Source organism: Mus pahari, chromosome 22 (genome assembly GCF_900095145.1).
Source record: "Mus pahari chromosome 22, PAHARI_EIJ_v1.1, whole genome shotgun sequence".
Lineage (NCBI taxonomy): Eukaryota > Metazoa > Chordata > Mammalia > Rodentia > Muridae > Mus > Mus pahari.
The window spans coordinates 2,828,554-2,852,098 of NC_034611.1; the positions used below are offsets into that span (position 1 = coordinate 2,828,554).

General features: G+C 38.7%; 1 protein-coding gene across 2 annotated transcripts in view; it reads left to right on the forward strand.

Moving 5' to 3' along the window:
• Trpa1 (transient receptor potential cation channel subfamily A member 1) overlaps positions 1 to 23,545 on the forward strand; it is a 47,928-nt gene that overhangs the window by 20,161 nt on the left and 4,222 nt on the right. Inside the window, exons 11-24 of one of the 2 annotated variants that reach the window (XM_021222273.1) lie at positions 401 to 570; positions 653 to 817; positions 2,443 to 2,557; positions 5,552 to 5,718; positions 7,497 to 7,590; positions 8,458 to 8,517; positions 9,417 to 9,515; positions 11,248 to 11,318; positions 11,873 to 12,038; positions 13,138 to 13,227; positions 14,692 to 14,861; positions 16,592 to 16,721; positions 17,083 to 17,265; positions 19,601 to 19,669. In XM_021222273.1, the coding sequence (XP_021077932.1) occupies positions 401 to 570; positions 653 to 817; positions 2,443 to 2,557; positions 5,552 to 5,718; positions 7,497 to 7,590; positions 8,458 to 8,517; positions 9,417 to 9,515; positions 11,248 to 11,318; positions 11,873 to 12,038; positions 13,138 to 13,227; positions 14,692 to 14,861; positions 16,592 to 16,721; positions 17,083 to 17,265; positions 19,601 to 19,669 (1,749 nt within the window). The remainder of the gene's footprint in view (positions 1 to 400; positions 571 to 652; positions 818 to 2,442; positions 2,558 to 5,551; positions 5,719 to 7,496; positions 7,591 to 8,457; positions 8,518 to 9,416; positions 9,516 to 11,247; positions 11,319 to 11,872; positions 12,039 to 13,137; positions 13,228 to 14,691; positions 14,862 to 16,591; positions 16,722 to 17,082; positions 17,266 to 19,600; positions 19,670 to 23,545) is intronic. The other variant, XM_021222275.1, reaches the window with a different exon arrangement.

Consider the following 23,545-nt stretch of genomic DNA (forward strand, 5'->3'; position numbering starts at 1 on the left):
AATGTTTTACAAAATGGATTGACCTCTTGATTTGCCTTTCATATTCTTATTTAATCTATTTTTAAAATTAAGTAAATCCACCTTCAAGACCCCCATCTGTTTTGTTTGGCTTACCCGAAAGCATGGGTGCTGCAGTGTTGTTTGTGGAAACAACGAGGAGGAGAGGAGCAGAAGGGAGGACATGTCAACCACTGCCATGACTGTTCCTCCTGCTTGCAGGATTTCTCACGTGATATGGGGACAAAACATGAGACCTCATCCCTATGGATTTTCCCCTATCTGTTTTTAGATGCTTTTCATATTTGTCTGCAATAGATTGGAAAATGCTACACTACAGAATAGTATGAAATATACCCTACAACACTGATGCAGTTGTATTAAAAGACTCCTTTTCTCACAGATGCAACACATCAAAGAGCTGGTGATGGATGAAGACAATGATGGATGCACACCTCTCCATTACGCCTGTAGGCAAGGGGTCCCTGTCTCTGTAAATAACCTCCTTGGCTTCAATGTGTCCATTCATAGCAAAACTAAAGATAAGAAGTCGCCCCTGCACTTTGCAGCCAGGTGAGGAGCAGATTCCCAATATTTGAGCGTGTTTGTTTCTGCTTTATATTTATCTCACACATATGAACCTGACCTTTTCAAGTTATGGGCGCATCAATACATGTCAGAGACTTCTGCAAGATATAAGTGACACAAGGCTTTTGAATGAAGGGGATCTCCATGGGATGACCCCTCTCCACCTGGCCGCAAAGAATGGACATGATAAAGTCGTTCAGCTTCTCCTGAAGAAAGGAGCCTTATTTCTCAGGTGAGGCATGAACTCATTGAATTGTGTATATCTTAAATTTAGGCATTTTAAACTATTCTGTAATATTTTAAATGATGGTATTAAAAATCTATCTCATTTTATTTTCAAAACATATATAATTTCTCAAACTCAAAAAATGGAATTAAGTATAATTCTCAAATGGCAAGTTAAGTGTATAGATCACTGACTGACCTTGTTGCTGCAGAGTAAGTGGCTTTGGGGAGAGTATTTTTAAGAACCTTTGAAATATTTCTTTGTATTCTATGACTTTCATTCATCTTCATGTGGAAATACAGAGGTATAGTAGTATGTGTGAGTTCATGTATGTATACATTTGCACACATACAAACACAAGACTACAAAGCACAGAGTTTTCCCTTTAGTCCAGTTGATGTGGGATACAAAGTAGTGACAATGGAAAACAGTCAAGCTGACTGGAACGTAAGTACTCTCGTACTTAATGAAACTGAGCTCTAGTACTTAAGGAAAATTAACATGATTAACAAAACCCAGTTGAAATATGAAGCATAATGAAATCCGTGCAGTAACTGAATATCATCTTTATAAAAGGGAAAGAAAGCCTAGAGACACTTAGGTTCAATATCTTCAAACTTCCCAAAGTGTTGGGGAGCTAGTGAATCTTTGGGCTCAAGATCACCAGCCAGTTTCTTCATCCTGGCACTAATAGCACTGCATGAGTGACAGCCTTGAACTGAAGGCTTTGCCCATTTTATTCCTGCTTCTAAGGGACACAGAATATCAGGCCTGTAAAAGGGACACATGGAGACCCAGCTCCATAGCTGGTCCTTAATTATAGCATTACTGAAGTAACCTGAAATAGTTACTTATGAGTACCAAAATTAGCTTGTGTGATATATTTTCTATGTTGTATTTGGTCAAGTACCACCAATATGACAAGCTTTGACTATATTTGTATCTTTAATTTCTGTGAATAAGGATAAGCAACTTTGATAACACAACAGGGTGTAGACCTAAATGCTTAGAAACAATATTAACTACCTAACAACTGTAATCACTATTGACTATAAAGATATTGAAAATCTTATGGAAACCTTTCTGATACAATGCTCAGGGAAACATGATTGAGAACTGTATTTATAAACCCATTGAGGCTTTGAAAAATAATATACAGAACACATACTTTTCCCCCAATCTTAAGAGTTTGATGGGGGCTGGTGAGATGGCTCAGTGGGTAAGAGCACCCGACTGCTCTTCCGTAGGTCCGGAGTTCAAATCCCAGAAACCACATGGTGGCTCATAACCATCCGTAACAAGATCTGACTCCCTCTTCTGGAGTGTCTGAAGACAGCTACACTGCACTTACATATAATAATAAATAAATAAATCTTAAAAAAAAAAAAAGAGTCTGATGATATTCTTATATCCTTTATACTTCACTAAAGTACACATGTGAGTCACGATTATAAGTAAGCGAGTGGCAGCTACAAGCTTGAAACTGCCCCATATATTATAAATATGTATTAAACGTTGGGTTGTTTCATCTCATGCTTTGCTATCAGCACGAGCTCCACTGAGCTCAGTGGTGTCACCTTGCACATTTGATCTGAAGTTTATTTGCATGTCTCCTCTTACCTCCTTAACAGTGACCACAATGGCTGGACTGCTTTGCATCATGCATCCATGGGTGGGTACACTCAGACCATGAAGGTCATTCTTGACACTAACTTGAAATGCACAGACCGACTAGATGAAGAAGGGGTAGGTACTGAATTTCGTTGACCAAATCAGAATCTTGGCATAGAGTAAACATGCAGAATTGTAAAGAAGTCTTTTTCAAAGTGTTTTCATTCCTTGAAATGCTCTTGGACTTTTGTCGAAATTTTAAAAACTAGTCTAAGAGAGAAATAAGGAAAAAGGGACTAGAAATTGGAGAGTGGGGGTTCTGTTTACATTGAGTTTCATAGCTGCCAAAGACTATGATTTTTATCTCTTCTTCTGAACCCAGAAAAATAAAGAAATCACAACTGAGAATCCTGAAAGGTGGGCACTGGGCACACAACACAGTGATTTACAAGGATTGTCCTTAGTATCACTTACTGGGTATTATTCCAGTTTTATTTCTATTGTTCTGATAAAACACTCTGATAAGTAACTTAGGGGAGGGAGGACTTTATCTGACTCAAAATTCTAGGTCACAGTCTATCACTGATGGGCTTATCATCCACAGATAAGAGCCAGGAGAAATGAATGTACCCTTGCTGCTTGCTCTCTGTTCAGAGAGCTTGTGCTAGCCTACAGTGGCAAGAGGCAATTAATAATCAAGACAATGCCCCTAGGCACACCCACTGGCTGATCAAATCTACGAGACTTCCTAATGGAGGCTCTGCTCCTGAGTTGACACTAGTTCATGGGAAGTGGACAATCAAAACCAACATAGTTCTCCTTTTGTTGCCTTGACATACAGATAGCTGCATCGTTTGTAAACTGTATACATCCTTTCCTCACTTACTAGTTCTCTAGTTTATATTATATATGAAATATAATCCATTTTTAAAGGTCCCAGTCCTTAAAAAGCCAACTCTTTAAACATCCAAAGTCTCTTTAAAAGTCTAAAGTGTCTTAGACATGGGTTCCTATAAAAAACAAATTACATAGTTAAGCATTCTTATTTCAAAGGTAAATGTGCTGGCTAGTTTTATGTCAACTTGACACAAGCTACCATCATCGGAAAGAAGAGAACCTTAATTGAGAAGATGTCCCCATCAGATCCTGCTGTAGGGCATTTTCTAAATTAGTGATTGATGGGAGAGGGTCCAATCCCATTGTATTTCGTGCCATCACTGGAATGGTGGTCCTGGCTTCTATAAGAAACCAGACTGAGCAAGCCATGATGAGCAAGCTAGAAAGCAGCATTCCTCCATGATTTCTACTTTCTGGTTCCTATGTTGCTTGCGATCTTGTCCTGACTTTCTTTGATGATGAACAATAATATGGAAGCTTAAGTCAAAGAAACCCTTTCTTTTCCAAGTTGCTTTAGTCATAGTGTTTCATCATAGCAATAATAACCCTAAGTAAGACAGAGAAGAGCTGGACCATGGCATATAAGTGAAACCAAAACCCACTAGTGTAAATCAAATCTTGTTATATCACTGTCCAACATCCGAGACTTGCAATCTTCTGTGCTTCTAAGGGCATCCTTACCTCTCCAGCTTGTCCATTCTCAACATACAGCTTCCTTCCTAGGCTTGGACTAGCCTTGCTTTGCACCTGCAACTATTCCACAGTATTGGCCAGTCTTCATTGTGGCAGAGTGTTCACCTCTAACAATGGCTGTTCAAAGTCTCCTAAGGGGGACTCCCAACCTCACACTCCATGACAAAGTATCAAGCCTCACTCACACTCCATGATCCCCACACTTTTGTCTTTCATGTCTTTAAAACCTATATCCTGACAGACAATGTCTTCATTGTCAAGTTCTGCTGAGAGATGTAGCCCATACCCCTGGACCACAGTTGTATTACCCTAAGGAAACTTTTTCCTATTGTCCTAAGAAAGCACAGATGGCTTCACTTCAGTACTGCTGACCTGTGACTAATCTCAGCTCATTCTTTAGCCACAGCATGATCAACCCAGAGTCTTAGCCAAAATATCATTCAAATGACCCCTATCCCTGTTATCAATAAACTGTTCCCCCTTGAATCATGAATGGGCCTCCACTATCTGGATGCCACTTAAGCATTCTTATCTTTTAAGGTCCCATGCCACAAGAACTTCCCATTAAGCTCTGAGTACTCAATTGCTTTCCAATCTAAAGTTCCATAACAACGTCTAAAGTTCCCTCGGCAATCCTCCAACAAAAGAATTCAAAGCCATAAAAAGTCATGAAAGCAGGTTCATCACAGCAACTCGACTCTGGTACTAATTTCTGTTCTAATTTCACTTCTGTTGCTGTAATAAAGTATTCTGACAACACACAGAAGGGGTTTCTCAGGCTTACAATCCCATGTTACAGCCAGTCACTGAAGGGAATCAAGGCAGAAACTTAGAACAGTTAGTTGTATTACACACATAGCCAAGAACAGAGGGAAGTAAATGGATTCTGGCTTTCTTACTCCCATATGGCTTCATGTCTTTTCCAGTTCATGAGCCCCTGATAAAGGAATGATGCTACTCTCCTACAATGGGTTGAGTCCTTCTACAACAATCAATAATCAGGACAATTTCCCACAGATGAACCTGATCTAGACAGTTCACCAATAGAAATGCTCTTCTGGGTTGTGTCAAGATAATAATTAAAACTACCATTACTTCTTATTTGTTTAGAGAGCATTGAAATGTACATTTCCTCAAGAAATAATTGAGATAGGCCATCATGGTTCCTGTTTCTATTTTTAAAGACATTTTTATATGGGAAATGACAAAGCAGCATCCTTGCAGCAGTCTCTGACTTTGTAATGTGCTTTTAGAACTCGTAAGTCTGGGATCCTCAGTTCCAATGGGTGCTAGGACCCCAGAAGCATGCGCTCCTCTGCTTTCGATAAAAGCCTCACTCCAAGAACTTCTCATTTATCCATGTGGAGGCATCTTGTCCTAAACGCAACACAGAGCAATACAAAGCAACACAGGCCCTTGAACCACACACACACACACACACACACACACACACACACACACACACACACACACACACACACACGGTCTCCCCTCTCTCTCACTCTCACCGCATATTGTGTGTTTTGCTTTGTTTAAAAGAACACAGCACTCCACTTCGCAGCACGGGAAGGCCATGCCAAGGCTGTTGCAATGCTTTTGAGCTACAATGCTGACATCCTCCTGAACAAGAAGCAAGCTTCCTTTCTGCATATTGCCCTGCACAATAAGCGCAAGGAAGTGGTTCTCACAACCATCAGGAATAAAAGGTATGTATTCCTGTCTTCCTGTGCCCTATGTCCTGTGATAATTGGGTGCACCCCTAGTCTGAGAGCAGGTGAGAAGAAAAGGACATGCTGCAGCTTGATATCTACATATACGAATGCCTACTGTTCAGGTATTGCTGACATGGAAGCATTGCTTTACCCTCAGTTTTCATTTCTACAGACCTTAGCATGACAGCCCAATACTACATGGTTAGCCCTTTATGAGGACACTGGGCTCTAGGTACATGGAAGAACTGGCAAGGTTCCTGCCAAAGCAAACTCTAGGCTGCTTTCCTGGACTTGCCTGACATGTTCTTGTCAGCACAAATTCCAATACTAGGAGATAGTCTAAGGCTAGTGAGCTAGCTTATCAGGTTCCAAGCCTGACTACCCGAGTTGGTCCTGTGAACTTATGTAATAGAAGGAGAGGATTTCCACAAGTTATCCTCTAATCTAACATGGACAGTGTAGCACACCCTCCTCCACACAAACACATAGATAATAAATAAGTTAATGAATGAAAGAGATATAAATAATAACAATATAGAAAGTATAACTAAGGTTACTAATACCATTTAATGAAAGGCACCTTAGCAACTTCTGACCTTTTATGAATATATAGTTGTGAGCTATTCTCTAGGGCATTTACTTTTGTTTTTCAAAAGACTTATTTATTTTAATGTTTTTTTCTGCATGTGTGAATATGTACCACATGTGTGCCCACTGCCTGAAGAGGTTAGAAGAGGCTGCTAGCCCTGGAAACTGGAGGTGTGGATGGGTGGGAGCCACCATGTGGGTGCTGAAAATTAAACCCAAACTCCCTGGAAAAGCCACCTCTGCTCTTAACTCCTGAGCCCCCCTGAAGTTTGGATGATGAGCTTAGATAGTGATTTTATCCACCCCTCAAACAAAACTTCTCAATAGCAGCACAGATACATATTTCGACAACTCCTGTGTCACCCACTGAGGGACACAAAGTTGACTAATTTTCATATTCAAGTAGATCCAGCCTACATTTGAAGCATACAGTGTCTCGAGAAATTCATTTCCTTTGAACTACCAGGGAACCAAAGTGCTTGGACATCATTTCTGACAATAATGCAGATATTCTACGTGAATTCTACGCATAAATTGTATGGATTGGTGGTAGTGGCCTCAAACCCATCCTGCAAATGCTCTATTAGAGATCAATGAGTTCATCTTTTTTTTAATGCTTCTTGTTATAGATTTAATTTCTTTTTAGAATCATGAGTGCCTTCAAATTCTATCTCTTTAGCCAATGTTGAAGAAACAGCGTCACTGAAATGTTATGGCAAGATCAGCGCTCACTACTGTATTCAACACATGCTATTTTATATTCAACTTAATAACTACATATATATGTGCTAAATATAGATGCAGCCTAAGCTGCTAACTCTTCTATGTGAACATAACTTTTTCTACCTAACACAGTTCCCCTCTGAATGTACTTACCACATCATAATTTCAGGTGAGAAAGAAGTGTAAGGACTGCCTTCTTTAAAAGACAGTTAAAGAAAGAGGCGGAGCAGTGAATCTAACAGTCATTCTGGACCCCACCCACATTCCTAATCGCCATTAATAGATTAGTGTCCTATTGATGAATTGACCTTGGTTCAGATGGCACCACTGCAATAATGAGAACATGATGCTTTAAGAATGAAATTGAAGCTTGGCTTCCACTAGATGTGTATAATCTCTGGTTTGACCAGCAATGCCAAGCAGTGATTAATCATTGTGCTTCTCTTACATATTGTATACAGATGGGATGAGTGTCTTCAAGTTTTTACTCATGATTCTCCAAGCAATCGATGTCCAATCATGGAGATGGTAGAATATCTCCCCGAGTGCATGAAAGTAAGCTCCCTAAAGCCCGAGTCTCCATGGGTTTGAGCTTGGCATGGAGTGTTGTTGGTGTACTTACTCTTGTACTAATAATTTCTGTCTTTATAGTGTCTAAATGAGGGAAATTAGCCAACAAATGTTCAATGAGGACCTGCTTTGAGAAAAGAATCCTAACAATTATTACATGTAATACATATAATAAAATTTGGTAAATAGATTTGTCTGCTTCAAGTCAAGTTTAGGGCAGATACACAGTGGTATTTGATAACTGAATGAATGCTCTTCACACTTTTTCTAACATGTATACTCATAATATCTTCCTTAAGGACACAGGTGCTTGACTTTCTATATAAATCAAAAATCCTAGACTGCCTTCTCAGAAAGTAGGGATAACCATGTTGAATACCAGTTGCTTCTATGTGCAAAAGCCTATCCCATGTGGCACACCCAATTTCTTCTTTTTGAACACTCAGCTCTAATGTTAAGTGGCAGTTGTCATATATTGCCATTCTTATGGGATTGCTTTATTTGTACTAGGGAGATATTTTTAATATATCTGTCTATTCAGACATGAAGATAACAGTTTATGGCTTGATGAGCAATGTAGAACCTGATTGTTAATCTCCTGCACTCCAGATGAACATACAACCTAGACGAACAATATTATTGACAGGAAGAAAATTCATGGTACTAATTTACCATGGCCTCTCCTAGGATAGCAGTTAGGAGAAAACTCCCAATTCCTTGTTATTCCTAGCGAAGGGTCATGAAGCAAAGGAAAGCAGGGGAATGCTTATATATTATTTTAAATGTGAAATAAACTCATTTCTCATATACAGTCTGCTGCCCCACTATTCAGCTGGGTTTTCTTTCTCGAAGGTTCTTTTAGATTTCTGCATGATTCCTTCCACAGAAGACAAGTCCTGTCAAGACTACCATGTAAGCTTATTTTATTATGATAACCTAAAGTTTATTTTATAAAAATTCCTTGAAAATATGAAAATGGTGCTTCTATATTTCTATAATCTACAGTAGTTAGTATTAGCTTCATATTGCATTATTGATTTGTAAGAGTTTCCCCTAAATCTTTAGTTTCTTTTAACACCAAAATTTAGTGTTATTTCTAGCGTTTACATTTACTTTGCTGTTTTATGTGAATGATGACTCTCTAAAATAATTCCTGTCCTATGGAGGTGGCATTCAGTTGTCCAGTTCCTGCTGCACGTACACCCTGTCCTTCCAAGATCTGAGAGGGCGGCATGACAAGCAATTGTTTTTTCCTCAGGATTATGAAACTAGACCACTAGATTTAGGGGATCTTTATAGACATGGACCTAATCCAAATAATTGAATTTTATTCATAGCTATGAATTGTAAAACATTGAAAGAATGTCTTTCCAATATATTTATTTTTATAATTTACATGATCTAACTTAATTCCCTATTCTCCATTTGAAATTACCCATAATTATACCAGTAAACTTTCAGCAGAAAATTAAACGTGCATATTTGATTTATCATGAGGAAGTGTCAGGATTAGACAGATGGCTCAGTGATTACAATCACTGCTGCTCTTTCAGAAAACACAAAGTTGACTCTCAGTACCCTCATGGTGGCTCACAATTGTCTGTAACTCCAGTTCAAGTGGATTCAATATAGTCTTCTGAAATCTGTGGGCACCATGTACACATGTGGTAAGCAGACAAACATGCAGGCAAAATATCCATCCACCATAAATAAATAAATAAATAAATAAGTAAATAAATAAATATATCTCAAGAACAATTTTACAGAGAATCCTTTATTACACTAATACTTTAACTTTATGTCCTCCACAGATTGAGTATAATTTCAAGTATCTTCAATGCCCATTATCCATGACCAAAAAAGTAGCACCTACCCAGGATGTGATATATGAGCCTCTTACGATCCTCAATGTAAGTCTAGTGTTTGCATTAACAGATGTGTTTCCATTCAAGCTCCGAATCGCTTGGATATAACATGCTTGATGGAAATGGAAGGGTTCCGGGGAGACATTTTTATAGCTCAATTTCCATACCTGCCATGTTGTCCACGCCTGTATTTTTCACTTTAGATTTTCTAGAATTCTTCTTCTCTGGAGAAGAGTCTTTCTAGGTTAACATGTTCATCTGGTACGCAGTAGCCTCCTCACTGGGGTCTCCGTTGCTTACCAAGGCAGTTTGGTCTCTGCGTTATGGTAGCAGTGATTTTTGTGAATGGAGAGCTCTTCTGTCCCCCCAGTCTCAGTAATTTCTCATTACATATTTCTGCGATAATTAAAATGCAATTTTAAAATAGATACTAATATTATTAATAACGACCTTGAAAACTTGTAATGTCCACATTATTATAAGTGCTTGTATGTGCCCTACTGAAGAAATTCCTCTAGAAAGATAAGGCTGAATTTCTTCAGTGGCAGAATGAAGGTAAACCTTTGCCAATTGACCTAGAATGTCTATTTGTTCTATAACCCTGGATAAAATGAGCAGGATTATGCCATACTGTTGGGGCAGAGCTGGAAAGATGGAGAGGCAGACAGAAAAGGAATCATTTTTGTATAGATGCAACCATTAATTTTGTCTGTATATCTGCTTCCTTCCTTCCCTCCCTCCTGTTTTTGAGTTTTTATTTTTTTGTAAAAATAAAACTTCTTGTTTTATATTTAAAAAGTTTTGGAATTGCTTTTTTAAAATTTTATTTTATTTTTAATTTATTTTTATATGCCATATTCCATTCTCTGCACCCCCATCCACCCTCCATCTGTTCCATATTCCACATTTCCTCCCCACCCCACCTGGTCTCCACGTGGATGCCCCCACCCCCCACCCCACCTTACCTCTAAACTCCCTGGAGTCTCCAGTCTCTTGAGGGTTAGGTACATCATCTCTGAATGAACACAGACCAAGAAGTCCTCTAATGTATGTGTGTTGGGGCCTCATAGCAGCTGGTGTATGCTGTCTGGTGTTTTAGTGTGTGAGCGATCTCGGGGGTCCAGATTAATTGAGACTACTGGTCCTCCTACAGGATCACACTTCTCCTCAGCTTCTCACAGCTTTTCCATAATTCGACTAGGGGTCAGCTGTTTCTGTCCATTGGTTGGGTGCAAATATCTGCATCTGACTCTTTCAGCTGATTGCTGGATCTTTCAGAGGGCAGTCATGATAGGTCCCTTTTTGTGAGCGCTCCATGGCCTCAGTAATAGTGTCAGGCCTTGGGTCCTCTCCTTGAGCTGGATCCCAATTTGGGCTTGTCACTGGACCTTCTTTTCCTCAGGCTCCTCTCCATTTCTGTCCCTGTAATTCTTCCAGACAGGAACAATTATGGGTCAGAGCTGTGACTTGGGGGCCACCCTTCCCAGGAATGCATCAGAGACCTGGGAGGTGAGAGACTTCCAGGACTCAAAGGGAGGGACCTTAGGTGAGACACCAGACAGTAGGGAGAGGGAACTTATAGACCCTACCTCCATCAGGAAGACAGGACATCAAGTAAGGGATGGGGTTGCTACCCCACAGTCACATGTCAAATTTTCTAAAATAAGTAAATGTTGCATTCATAATATCACAATAATGTAAATTCAAAACAAAAGACTAAGTCCATCCTCAGTTGTTTGACATCATTTTGTTTTGATGGTGTTTTACTCATTTTCAGGTCATGGTCCAACATAACCGCATCGAACTCCTCAACCACCCTGTGTGTAGGGAGTACTTACTCATGAAATGGTGGGTACCAGCCCTTCTCTTTAATTTGATGTTACCATAAACTCTACTGAAAGCCTTTTACATAATTTATTGCAGTGGTAGTTTGTTATTTTAGATTTTATTATCATGTTTCAGAGTTTAAGTAGAATAAGCATCCAAGGCAAATTTTGTCACTAAAAGTCATTGAAGTTATTGTGACACGAATAGATTTGAAATGTGTGAGGGGTAGGAAGGAATTATTGTCTGAGACACAAATCAACATCCTGGGTCATGAAGTTTAGTGAGCAGTGAGTTAATTAACAGGTATGTAGTATGGATAGCCTCAACTTGTAGCCAGGGCACATGGATGGAAGACTGTCCATGAATTGCTGACAACTCATTCCATTACTGTTTGCTCATCAACTGAGATCCCATCTCTGAAAAAGGAGAAGGGGAATTACAAGAACGTCAGTTTTAAAATGCAGGAAATTATAGAATAGATGTCTGGAAATATATTGTTGCTATTTTTCCATAGATGTCTTTTAAATATTTTTATTTGATATGGTTCAGTTGTGATTTTTCTCATTTCTTTGTAGGTGTGCCTATGGGTTCAGAGCCCATATGATGAACCTAGGATCTTATTGTCTTGGTCTCATACCCATGACCCTTCTTGTTGTCAAAATACAGCCTGGAATGGCCTTCAATTCTACTGGAATAATCAATGGAACTAGTAGTACTCATGAGGAAAGAATAGACACTTTGGTATTTTAAATCTTCAGTCTTTAAAATTAAGAATTATAAAAATTGTTTTTACTCAGAAATAACAAGCTTATGATAACAAGACTTTGATTATTATGAATAGAGCTTATATATGTACACACTTCTTCTAAAATCTGCCTTGGGATGAAAACAAATATTAACAAATGGTCAAAAAGAGAGTTTGCAAAGGAATGACATCTAGCTAAAATGCTAAATGTGAGATTTTACAGCTTTTCTGTAATCTTGTCAGTTTTTCATTGTGAGGAATGCAGGAAAGGAGAAATAGGAAGAGGTATTTCATGAGTTCAAGCTTTTAAAAAATGAAATAATGGGGAAATTTTGGAAATAGATAGCATTGATGGTGATGTAAAGATGTGAATGTGTTTAATAATAAGGATAAAATACTTCATAATGTAAAGAGTATTTAAGATGTAGAGTTTTAAAAATAGCAAATGGGGGTGGGAGGCTGTGAGGTGAATGAGTGGGTAAAACACATGCATCACTAAACCTGATGGCATAAGTTCAATACCTAGAACCCAAATAATAGAGAGAATCCACTTCTTCAAGTTGTCCTCCAAATTCCACCTTAATGACATGACATGAGCGCATACATTTATGTGTGCACACACAAATACACAATATATGTATAAGTACATACCACATTAATGTGTACACATACACAAATACACATGATGTACATACACAAGAAGTATTTGCAATGAAAACTATAGAGCAGTCACTTTAACGACATGTGTACTTAATCACATTTTAAAAAAATGTGTAGGTATTCAGATCTGTGTTCCTTTATAGCTCACTTTGCACTGTTTGACCATACAATGATTGAAGTGTTAAGAAATTAGAATGTCCACTTTGTTCTATTAAAAAAAAAGAAATTAGAATGTCATGTCTACTAAAGGAGATGGATGTTTCCATGACAATAACTTTCACTTTAATATAACTTTCACTTTAATGTAACTGTAGACAATGGATAGAAATGAAATGAGAACAAAACAAAATTTACTAGTAGAAAATTATGATGCAAATAATTGTTGTCTACATTTAAAACCCTCATAACCCCTCTGTCTCATACTTTTTGTTGCAGAATTCATTTCCAATAAAAATATGTATGATTCTAGTTTTTTTATCAAGTATATTTGGATATTGCAAAGAAGTGATCCAAATTTTCCAACAGGTATATAATTCCATTTGTATTTTAAGTTATAACTATTTTAATATGAGAGTATTGATTAGCAAATGATCATTTGAAACGGTTTTCTCATACTAAATTCACACAGCTTGACTAATATAGAATCTTCAAAATGTAAAAGTCACATAGTTTTGGGTAAGATCCCTGCCTATTGAAGCATGTGAGAAAGTGTCGCCCACCATTACTGCTTCCAGAGAGTTTTGTCTGTTTGTCCACAGTGATTCTTATGAATGCCTTCACTGTGTTTGCTCTTGCAATGTTTAAGATATTTTGCTTATCATCAATTTTCATTATAATACTATAAATTCAATTTCAATTTTGAAATATAAACATTTTTGCAGAGTATATCCAGAACCTCTTTCAAACAGGTCTGTCTTTGAATTGTTGCCATGAGATGAATGGCTTTTCTTTTTATTGAGGAAAAGTCAAATTGTTATAAAATTTGGAAATGTTGTTTGAGATGGTGGAGTTTTACTCTGACTAAATCTGGTATTGAACTCATGAACTTTTTGCTATCACCTCTGGAATGCTGGGATTATCTATATGTGCCACACACATGCCTTGGAAATTTTTCATGACTTTTTTTTACTTCATTCTTATTTTTAAGATAGTGAGTTAGGTGCAGATTAAACCTAAGAATTATTTAAAGTTTCCAAAAAATTTTAATTGGCAAATAAGAGAAATCCATTATTTTTGTGTTATAGTTTGGAATTTAAATTTATACTTTTTGTATATTTTTAATTTTTTAATAAATAACATCTCTCATAGCATTACATTTTAACACTTTTGCATTGTTATATAATGTAAGCGCATGAATATTTGTATAAGAGACTAATGGTAGTAATAAAAAATTGTATTCATTTACTATTATAGATTACGTATGTGTGTATTCTTTTTTTTTTTTTTTTCAGTAAATTGTCACAATCCTGAGAGTTAAGTTACATTGTTGTTTTACCTTGAATGTTTTAGGGCACATTATCTCTTATCTTCTCTCATTCTCTTTACTGAACATTGCAAATGATAGCCTAAAAATTATAACACTATATAAATTTTCTGTTAGAGTCGATTGCCCTTCATCTAGTTTATATTTAAGTGATCTAAAGGATGGAACATTTACTTTCTAGAACATTCCATAAAGTACAGCCTTGTGCTCCGCAGTTAACTCTCAGCACAGGTCTCTCACATTTTTATCTACAGACTTGCTCTTAATGCCATACCAAAAATGTGTGTCCTTAGAAGTAGAAAAAGCTCAGAAATTATGAAAGCAGCACACAATTCTTTAGAAGTTCCCTGAAGAGGAAATGTACCCTGTATATGAAAAACCAGCCAACTAATCAACCAACCAACCGACCAAACACTTAAACAAACCAACGACAAAACCAGGTAGCATTTACATTCCATAGATGCCAGATTTCTCCCGGTGGTCATTCTCCTTTCTTCTCTATTCAGAAAAGGAATTACTTCCTGGATTACAACAACGCTCTGGAATGGGTTATCTACACAACCAGTATCATCTTTGTGTTGCCCTTGTTCCTCGAAATCCCAGCATATATGCAGTGGCAATGTGGAGCAATAGCGATATTCTTCTACTGGATGAACTTCCTACTGTATCTTCAAAGGTAAGACCAGTTTGGATGATGTTTACACTCTTTAAGCCTTTTAATATCAAAGAAAGAACTATTATAGGTGAGGGGAAATTGTAACGAATTTCTAACATGTTTTTCACTGTTTCCAATTGTTTTAAATATATTTTATTATCTTAAATCTGAAGGGTAGAGAGCTCTGGAATTCAGTGTGTGGACTGAAGCTTTCACTCCTCAATTGGGGCCCCATTAATTATTTGTGGTGTGTGTGAGTGTACAGAGGGCGCAGTTTGCAAATGTAACAACATGTTGTGTAGTTAGCAGCACCTTTAATTTCTACCCACTAGGCATCAGCTGCAGATCACCATCATCAGTATAACCATAAAAGAGTTTTCAGCCATGGCCATGGTGGCCTCTATGCCAAATCTGCCTTCATCAACAAACCCAGACCAAATGTGTGTGGGAATGGCATTGAGAGCATCACCTACTCTTATTTCACCTGACACTGTTTAATAAGCATTTACTTTGGGTTAAAACACTCATATTAAGTGAATAAAAGTCATAGAAATGCAGGGCATCTTTTAAAAAAAATTGTAAATAATTCAAGAGAGGGAAAATGGGCTAAGTTCACATCCCAACAGTTGCTGGTGTTGAGTTAAATGTCCCCTTTACTTGTGTTTATAATAACAAGAAATAAATGGCATGATCTGCCTTGCATTTAAGAAGACACTTCAGTACTGAGAGCACTGAGAACACACTGATGGTTTCAGCTAGTAAGTTGAGAAACAGGTTGGGCTGGAGGGAAATGCTTACCCCACTTTAATCTGCATTACTCTTAATAGTACAGTCTGGCTGAGGGAGATGTAGACCCTTGGAGAGAGAGGGATACGTGTGTGACAAGCCGTGACCAGGAGGAACACAGATTCATGTCATGCACTAGCAGAGACCTTTCTATTTTTCTGTTCCCTTCGGGAACATTGCAAATTTTCATTCAAATTTTCGAAAATTTGTAATTTTTCATTGATACATATATTTACAAAGTACAAGCCAATGTTTTGATTCATGTGTATATTATGTAGTGGATTATTGTTTTATTGTTGTGATTTCCTCTTTTATGAAACTTTCTTTGACAAAAGAAAAGTACAAGATAGAGGACAGAGGTTGCACTTGTCTATCCAAACGTTTCACAGTGTACTATGCTACAGATGGGTCACAAGGAGGGATGAGTTTAAATTGTGCCCTGTCCTGTGGGCTTCTGCAAATGTAAGCTTCTTTATTCAATCTCTACTTGATTCATTAGAGAATTTCTTTCCCTAATCTCTTTATTAAATAACTGGTATCATTTTTTTTTAAAGTTGGATTTGTGATGATTTCTCTTTACCACTTATAGCAAACTTCTATTCCCTTAGTCAACTGATAAATCAGTAAGAGATGGTGTTAGTACAGAAGAAACACTCTATTCAGGGTTACACAGAGAGACCGTGTCTTAAAACAGAAGAGGAAGAAGAGGAGGAGAGGAAGAAGAAAAAGAAGAGGAAGAGGAGGAAAGGAAGAGGAAGAAAGGGAAGAAGAAAAAGGAGGAAGAAGAAGAGGAAGAAGATGATGATGAGGAGGAAAACAAACAGATTAAATAAAACTCCTGGTTATGCGCAAGTTTGCATCTGTTTATTTCAGAATGACTGGCTTCAGTGATCTCATCTACTAACCCTCCTATCTGACTTTCTCCATACACTGAGCAACTGTTTTAAAAATGTTTACTTTTGCAGGTTTGAGAACTGTGGAATTTTCATTGTTATGTTGGAGGTGATTTTTAAAACATTGCTGAGATCGACCGGAGTGTTTATCTTCCTCCTATTGGCTTTTAGCCTCAGCTTTTATGTCCTCCTGAATTTCCAAGTGAGATATTTGCATCTCTAGTTTATTTTATTGCTAATAATATTGAAAATACATATTTATAGTTAAATCGTAATGGCCTAGAAAATTGATAACTATTTGAATAACCTTTATCTTATATATCTTTTCAATGATTTTATAGCAGAAAATTATAATTTTATTAGATTTTTCGCTATCAAAAGTTTCTATTTTAAGTATGAAATTTTTCTTGTTTACTTTTAATGATAGCAGTTCATTAATGTTTCTCATGACTGCACCTCAGTAGCTGCATGTGTGAATTAAATTCTTAGCATCATTTGACCACCAGGAAGTCCCTTTTCATGCCATACGATTTTCATTTCCTGTTGTTTCCTTCTTTTTTCAGGATGCCTTCAGCACCCCATTGCTCTCTTTAATCCAGACGTTCAGTATGATGCTAGGAGACATCAATTACCGAGATGCCTTCCTAGAACCATTGTTTAGAAATGAGTTGGCGTACCCCATCCTGACCTTTGGGCAGCTTATCGCCTTCACAATGTTTGTCCCAATTGTTCTCATGAACTTACTGGTAAGTGATGCATCTTGAGTTACTCCATTAATTCCTTGAACATTTAGTAATGTTAAGGATTCTTAACCCTTTCATTCTCTATTTGTGAATTTATTAGTTGGCTTTCTGTTATTGAAAGAAAGGACAGAAGGCAACAAACTTACAAAGAAGGTTTAATAACTTCTGGTTTCCTTGTCCAGAGACATGGCATCCAAGTCTTAGTTACTGCCTCCCTGCCTTCACCCCTTCTTACCCTCACCTCTTCCTCTAACTGGCCTACATTTCAAGACTTGATCTTTATCACAGCAGTAAATGGAGGAGTGTGCTATCTCATTTCTCTGCCAAATTCTTACTATGAGCCACATAATAGCTAATTAAAAGCTGACCACTTTGAAAGTGGACCTGTTAAATTCATTCTCATGGCGATTTAGAAAGAAGCCTTTAGGAGTCCAGAACCATCTGTATTGCAGGCTTAATCTCTATCATTATCTTTGGGCACTGTCATTTTGATCTTAGCTTCCATCTTCTATGGAACCGTTTTGCCTTTCCTTCCTGCCCCAGGAACTCATGTGCAGGCCTTTCCTTTTTCCTAGGACATCCTCCCACCATAGGCCAACTCTTTCTGAACTTTCAAAATTCATTACACATGTTGACGCTTCTGGGCAGATTTCGTTCCCCAATAAATGGCTCCATCTGCATCACTTCAGTGTGCGGCGGGCACTGCTACCTCATCTTATGCTATAATTCCACTTTGGCAGAGAGATCTTGCCACCATTTAAATGTTTAATTGGCAAGACAGTAAATAGTAACTACTATAAGGACAGTATACTCACGCGCAGGATTCATACCTTTGTGAAAAGGTGTGCAGGAACTTGTTATTGATTTGTGCCTGCTATTCCTTGAGAATATACAGAAGACACTGTGTACAACATCCAATCTTCTACCATCATTTTAGACTTGCAGACTCCGATGTTTTTTTCTTTCCTTTTTTTTTCTTTTTTCAATTTTTATTAGGTATTTACTTCATTTACATTTCAAATGCTATCCCCAAAGCCCCCTATACCCTCCCCCCTGCTCCCCTAACCACCCACTCCCCCTTCTTGGCCCCGGTGTTCCCCTGTGCTGGGTCATATAAAGTTTGCAAGACCAAGGGGCCTCTCTTCCCAATGATGGCCGACTAGGCCATCTTCTGAATTCCATCTCCTTTCAGTAGCGTTTGGTAGCGTTTTCCTGTAACTCTTTAAGGGATTTTTGTGTTTCCACTTTAAAGTCTTCTATCTGTTTACCTGTGATTCCCAGTATTTCCTTCTTAAAGTCCTCCATCATCATCATGAGAAGTGACTTTAGATCCATGTCCTGCTTTTCTGGTGTGATGGTGTATCCAGGACTTGCTATGGTGGGAGAGTTTGTTTCTGATGATGCCAAGTAACCTTGGTTTCTGTTGCTTCTGTTCTTATGCTTGCCTCCTGCCATCTGATTATCTCTAGTGCTTGCTGCCCTCAATATATCCGATTGGAGCCTGTCCTTCCTATAATCCCAGTTGATTCAGGACTTCTCAGAGTCCAGATTTCTCTGTGATTCTTTGATTGTGGGCTCCTATGAACCTGAGATTCTGGGTGTGTCTGAGTTCTTGGCAGTCAAGCTCCTCTGAGACACTCAAATACTAGTGTGACCCAGCTCCTGTTATCCTGGGATCCTGTTGTCCTAAGATCCTGGGCATGTTACAGTGCGTGGAAGTGGTGTCTCCTTTGAGGACCGTGGAGTTGTCTGGTCTGTTCGAAACCAAGGTAAACCAGAACTGATCAAAAGGAACCTGAGCCTCTGGTTAGGAAAGGCTCTGGTGTCCTTGTTCCTGATGTCACAGGCCCATCACTATTGGATTGGAGCAGAAGTTGTGTTCCACTCACCAGTGATCCTAAGATCGCATGGGCAGTCCTCTAGGGACTGTGATGGTGTCTGCCTACTCCGCGCCCTAGGTGACCCGGTGCTGGCCTTTTCTTTCCTTTCTAAAAACTTTTCTTTTATATATCACATCCTGACTGCTGTTCCCTTCCCTCTTCTCTTCCCAGTCTCTTTCCTCCCATCCCCTCTCAAAATCTCCTCCTTCTCCCTTAGAAAACAGCAGGAATTCCAGGGACATCAAGCAAATGCACCATAGAAAGCTACAGTTAGACCAGCTGGCCCCAGAAATGTAAAGAACAAAGTCTCATTGTGCATATACCATTTGGTCCATGATGTGCACTTGCTTATGTGCCATTTAGCTTATAGTGTTTAGTTATTGAAGCTGGAGCAGAAAGTAAGACCAACCTTAAGTGCATAATAGTTATGCTATCATCGATCTTTTGTCATCCCAAAGATTGGCTTGGCAGTTGGGGACATTGCTGAGGTCCAGAAGCATGCGTCATTGAAGAGGATTGCTATGCAGGTATGCATTATAATTATTAAACACATACCAAAATCAACACTCCTGTAATTATGTCTGTATAAGTATAGCTGATTTTCTAAGAACCATGTTTTCCAACTGTGAATTCTCATTATAATCAAAAGGGACCATGAAAAACCACTCTGGAGTAATATATTCAGAAAAATTGAGAATTTTGTCTACTACTTGTATCAGGTTAACTTATGGATGACTAACTACCTGCTGGCCAAAAGCAACAGTGGTTTGAGTGTGTGTGTGTGTGTGTGTGTGTGTGTGTGTGTGTGTGTGTATAGGTATGTATAGATATGTGCAGGCATATGTATATGGGTTATGTAAAGGTATGTATATATCTGTGTAATCAAGTAGATGATTGTATATGCATATGTGTAGGTGTATGTGTATGTGAATGTATCTGTATGCATGTGCGTGTATGTATAAATCTCTATAGGTGTAGTGTGTGTATAGGTATGTGTATGTATATATGTCCATGTGGTTTATGTGTATGTGTGTGTAAGTGTGTGCATGTATGCTTGCATGTGTGTATGTATATATGCAATAGTATATCTGTGTGTATGTTTCTATATATATATATCTCTGTGTGTGTCTCTGTGTGCCTGTGTGTCTGTGTGTCTGTGTGTCTGTNTGTNTGTCTNTCTCTCTCTCTCTCTCTCTCTCTCTCTCTGTGTGTGTGTGTGTGTGTGTGTGTGTGTGTGTGTGTAGGTTTGCTCTACCAGGCTAACCTTGAATTCATATTGCCATTCATTTTGGCCTTGAACTCATGATTCTCCTGCCCTAGTGCTAAGGACTCTAGTCACTCCATCAAGTCCATGTTAGCCGGTGGGTGGAGTGTTGGAATTCCAGGCCTGTGCTACCATGATATGTGCTACTGATATGAGTCATTTTGTCTTATTTCAGTTCAGAAGCTCTCCTGATATTTTGACATGTGACCACATGGTCCTTACACATTTTATATTGAAGTTTTAACTAGGCTTATGAAGCTTTGTTCTCTTGTGTTCTTGTCTTATTTTCCTAAGCATTTTAAGATAAAGTTCCCCAGAGTCAATGGACTGTGGATGAGTCTTTAGCTGCTGTACCTTGAGGTAGCTTTTCTATGCTCTAGATGGCATTGTTTTTATCTTTAAACTTTGAATGGAACTGTGTGGTGCTTTAAGAGCACTTGGTGGTCAGTTGGATACATGTAGTTAAAAAACTTAAGCAGACTCAAGAGAAAGAGAAACCCATGCTATGGTATCATTTTGTTTTCTCCCTTGTCACATTGTGTACAAGCTGTGTGTTAGAAAACTGTTCTGTGAATAAATATACACACAACAACAAATGAACTATAACAAATAAAAGGTAAGAGTGAAAAAAATCAAAGCTGGCTAAAAGTACATATATACTCATGGTCAAGGTGCAATCCTGTCCATCACTGGCCTATCTTTGTCTTGGCTCCACACTGCCCTGCAAACTTGTCTTACTAGCTGTTAAAACCAAGTGAAATCTCTTCCTAGCATACATGCTGCTCTCCTGACTGCCACCAGGGCTTCGACCTCTTCCTTTCCTCAGAATGGAAGTTGACTCTAATATCTGAGCAGTCTGGTAACCAAAGAGGACCGGGTAGAAAGAGTGTTTAAAATATCTTCTTTCCTGCCAGGGTGATTGCATTGCCTAGAAGAATGGGGTAAGTGGAAGTTGAAAGATGGTGGACTCTGGATAGTGAGGGCCTGGAGATGTCACTCAATGGTAAAGGCTTTGGCTACTATTTCAAGATGAAGGGTCCAAATATGTATATAAAACGCACATGCACGCATGCACACTCACACACATGCACACAGGTGGCAAGGCATCAATGAGACTGTTCTGAACAGCGTAGATCTAGAGGAAGCACATGAAATTCCTAAGGTGCTGGCCTGGAAGAATTGCTGGTGCAAGCAGGTGACATTGTTGCCCAGATGATGGAAGGATCTATTGCAAAAGTCAAATAGAAGAAGCCTTAGCACTTTAAAAAATGGGCAACAAATGAAAGGCTTCGAGTTGTCATATTAGTATGTAGAGAGTTTTTCTTGGTCCTTACTGGAGGAGAGTAGCATTTAAGATGATCTGATACTTATCTTTTTCCATGGAAAAAAATGAGAAGAAAGAAATGAGAGTGATGATCTATCACTCTAAGATAGGTGAAGTTCTGACGTCCAGGGAGATATGAAGAACGGTCAATGACCTTTGGCAGACATATCTCTTTTTTTAAATTTATTTTATTAGATATTTTCTTCATTTACATTTCAAATGCTATCCCGAAAGTTCCCTATACCCCCCCCCACCCTGCTCCCCTACCCACCCACTCCCACTTCTTGGTCCTAGCGTTCCCCTGTAATGGGGCATATAATGTTTGTAAGACCTAGGGGCCTCTTTCCCAATGATGGCCGACTAGGCCATCCTCTGCTACATATACAGCTAGAGACATGAGCTCTTGGGGTACTGGTTAGTTCATATTGTTGTTCCACCTATAGGGTGGCAGACCTCTTCAGCTCCTTAAATACTTTCTCTAGCTCCTCCCTTGGGGGCCCTGTGTTCTATCCAATAGCTGACTATGAGCATCCACTTCTATGTTTGTCAGGCACTGGCATAGCCTCACACTAGACAACTATATCAGGGTCCTTTCAGCAAAATCTTGCTGGCATGTGCAATAGTGTCTGGGTTTGGTGGCTGATTATGGAAGAAAACTTCCCAGACATATCTCTTTATCATCATCCAAATGGCATTTTCTAAACAGTAGTGGGAATAAGAAAAAGTAAAAATGTAAGCAAAAGTGATCAAATATCTTGAGAAAGCTCCTAGCCTATTTGCCAGTGGATGGAGTTGGAAAGACCCATTCTGTGCTGTGTTTACTCTGCTCCCTGTAACCAGGCAGCATCTAAGAACAGCATGGCACTGCTCCTTCTTTCAGATGAAGAACAGCATTGACCAGCAAACCAGAAATTTATTCTCTTCTTCATTGAGCTACTTTTAAATCAATTCTCTACATCTATAACTAATCAGGAGCAGAAGTACGGAATGTTGTCCACAATCACTCAGGTCTCTTCCCAAATCACTTCAAACCCAACTGTACACAGAGGGCCCTGGGCAGGTATGCACTGGTAGATGTGCTCGGTTCAGGATTTCCAGTGACTTGGGGATGGAGCACTGTGGAGGTCCAGTGTGGTAGGTCCTCTGTGGATCCAGTTTTCTGTGTAGTGCTAAGGACTTTATTCACTCCATAGATATTTATATTTCTGCTCAAATTAGGAAAAGAGGTGTGCAGAGCACACATGACCCTTCACCGTGGAAACCCGCCAGTGAGCAAAGGGGAAGGTGCTGCTACAGCCTAGCAGAGTCATGCATGTTCATGGGCCAGATCCACAATCATCTTTTGGCTCCCCCTCCCAGGCTCTAAACACTACATTTGAAGGAGGAAATCTGGCAGTTCCTTTGTGGACTATGAAGAGAGATAAGATGCCATGGCCTTCATATGTTGTCCAAAACTGGGCTTCACTAAATAATTTTCAGTTGACTTTAACTAACAATAAAATGTGACCTCTGACAAGTATGTTAGGAAAGGGGACATTACCCAGAAGACCTAAGGAAGAAGTGGACTCAGCACATTACCACAGTAATCAAAATAAGTGTATAACCAGAATTATAATCAAAGCTCAAGACAGTACAGCATTTTTAACAATGAAACTAATTTACTGTATGTAAAGGGTGGTGCATACCATTAAAATAAACAGGAAGTGAGATAGTGAGTGTGTCTCACTGCGGCTACACTTTGAGGCTGTGTGCTCAGGGAGGTCTTTATATCTGAACCCCCTGAATCACTGAATCACTCAAAGTCATAATCGAAAT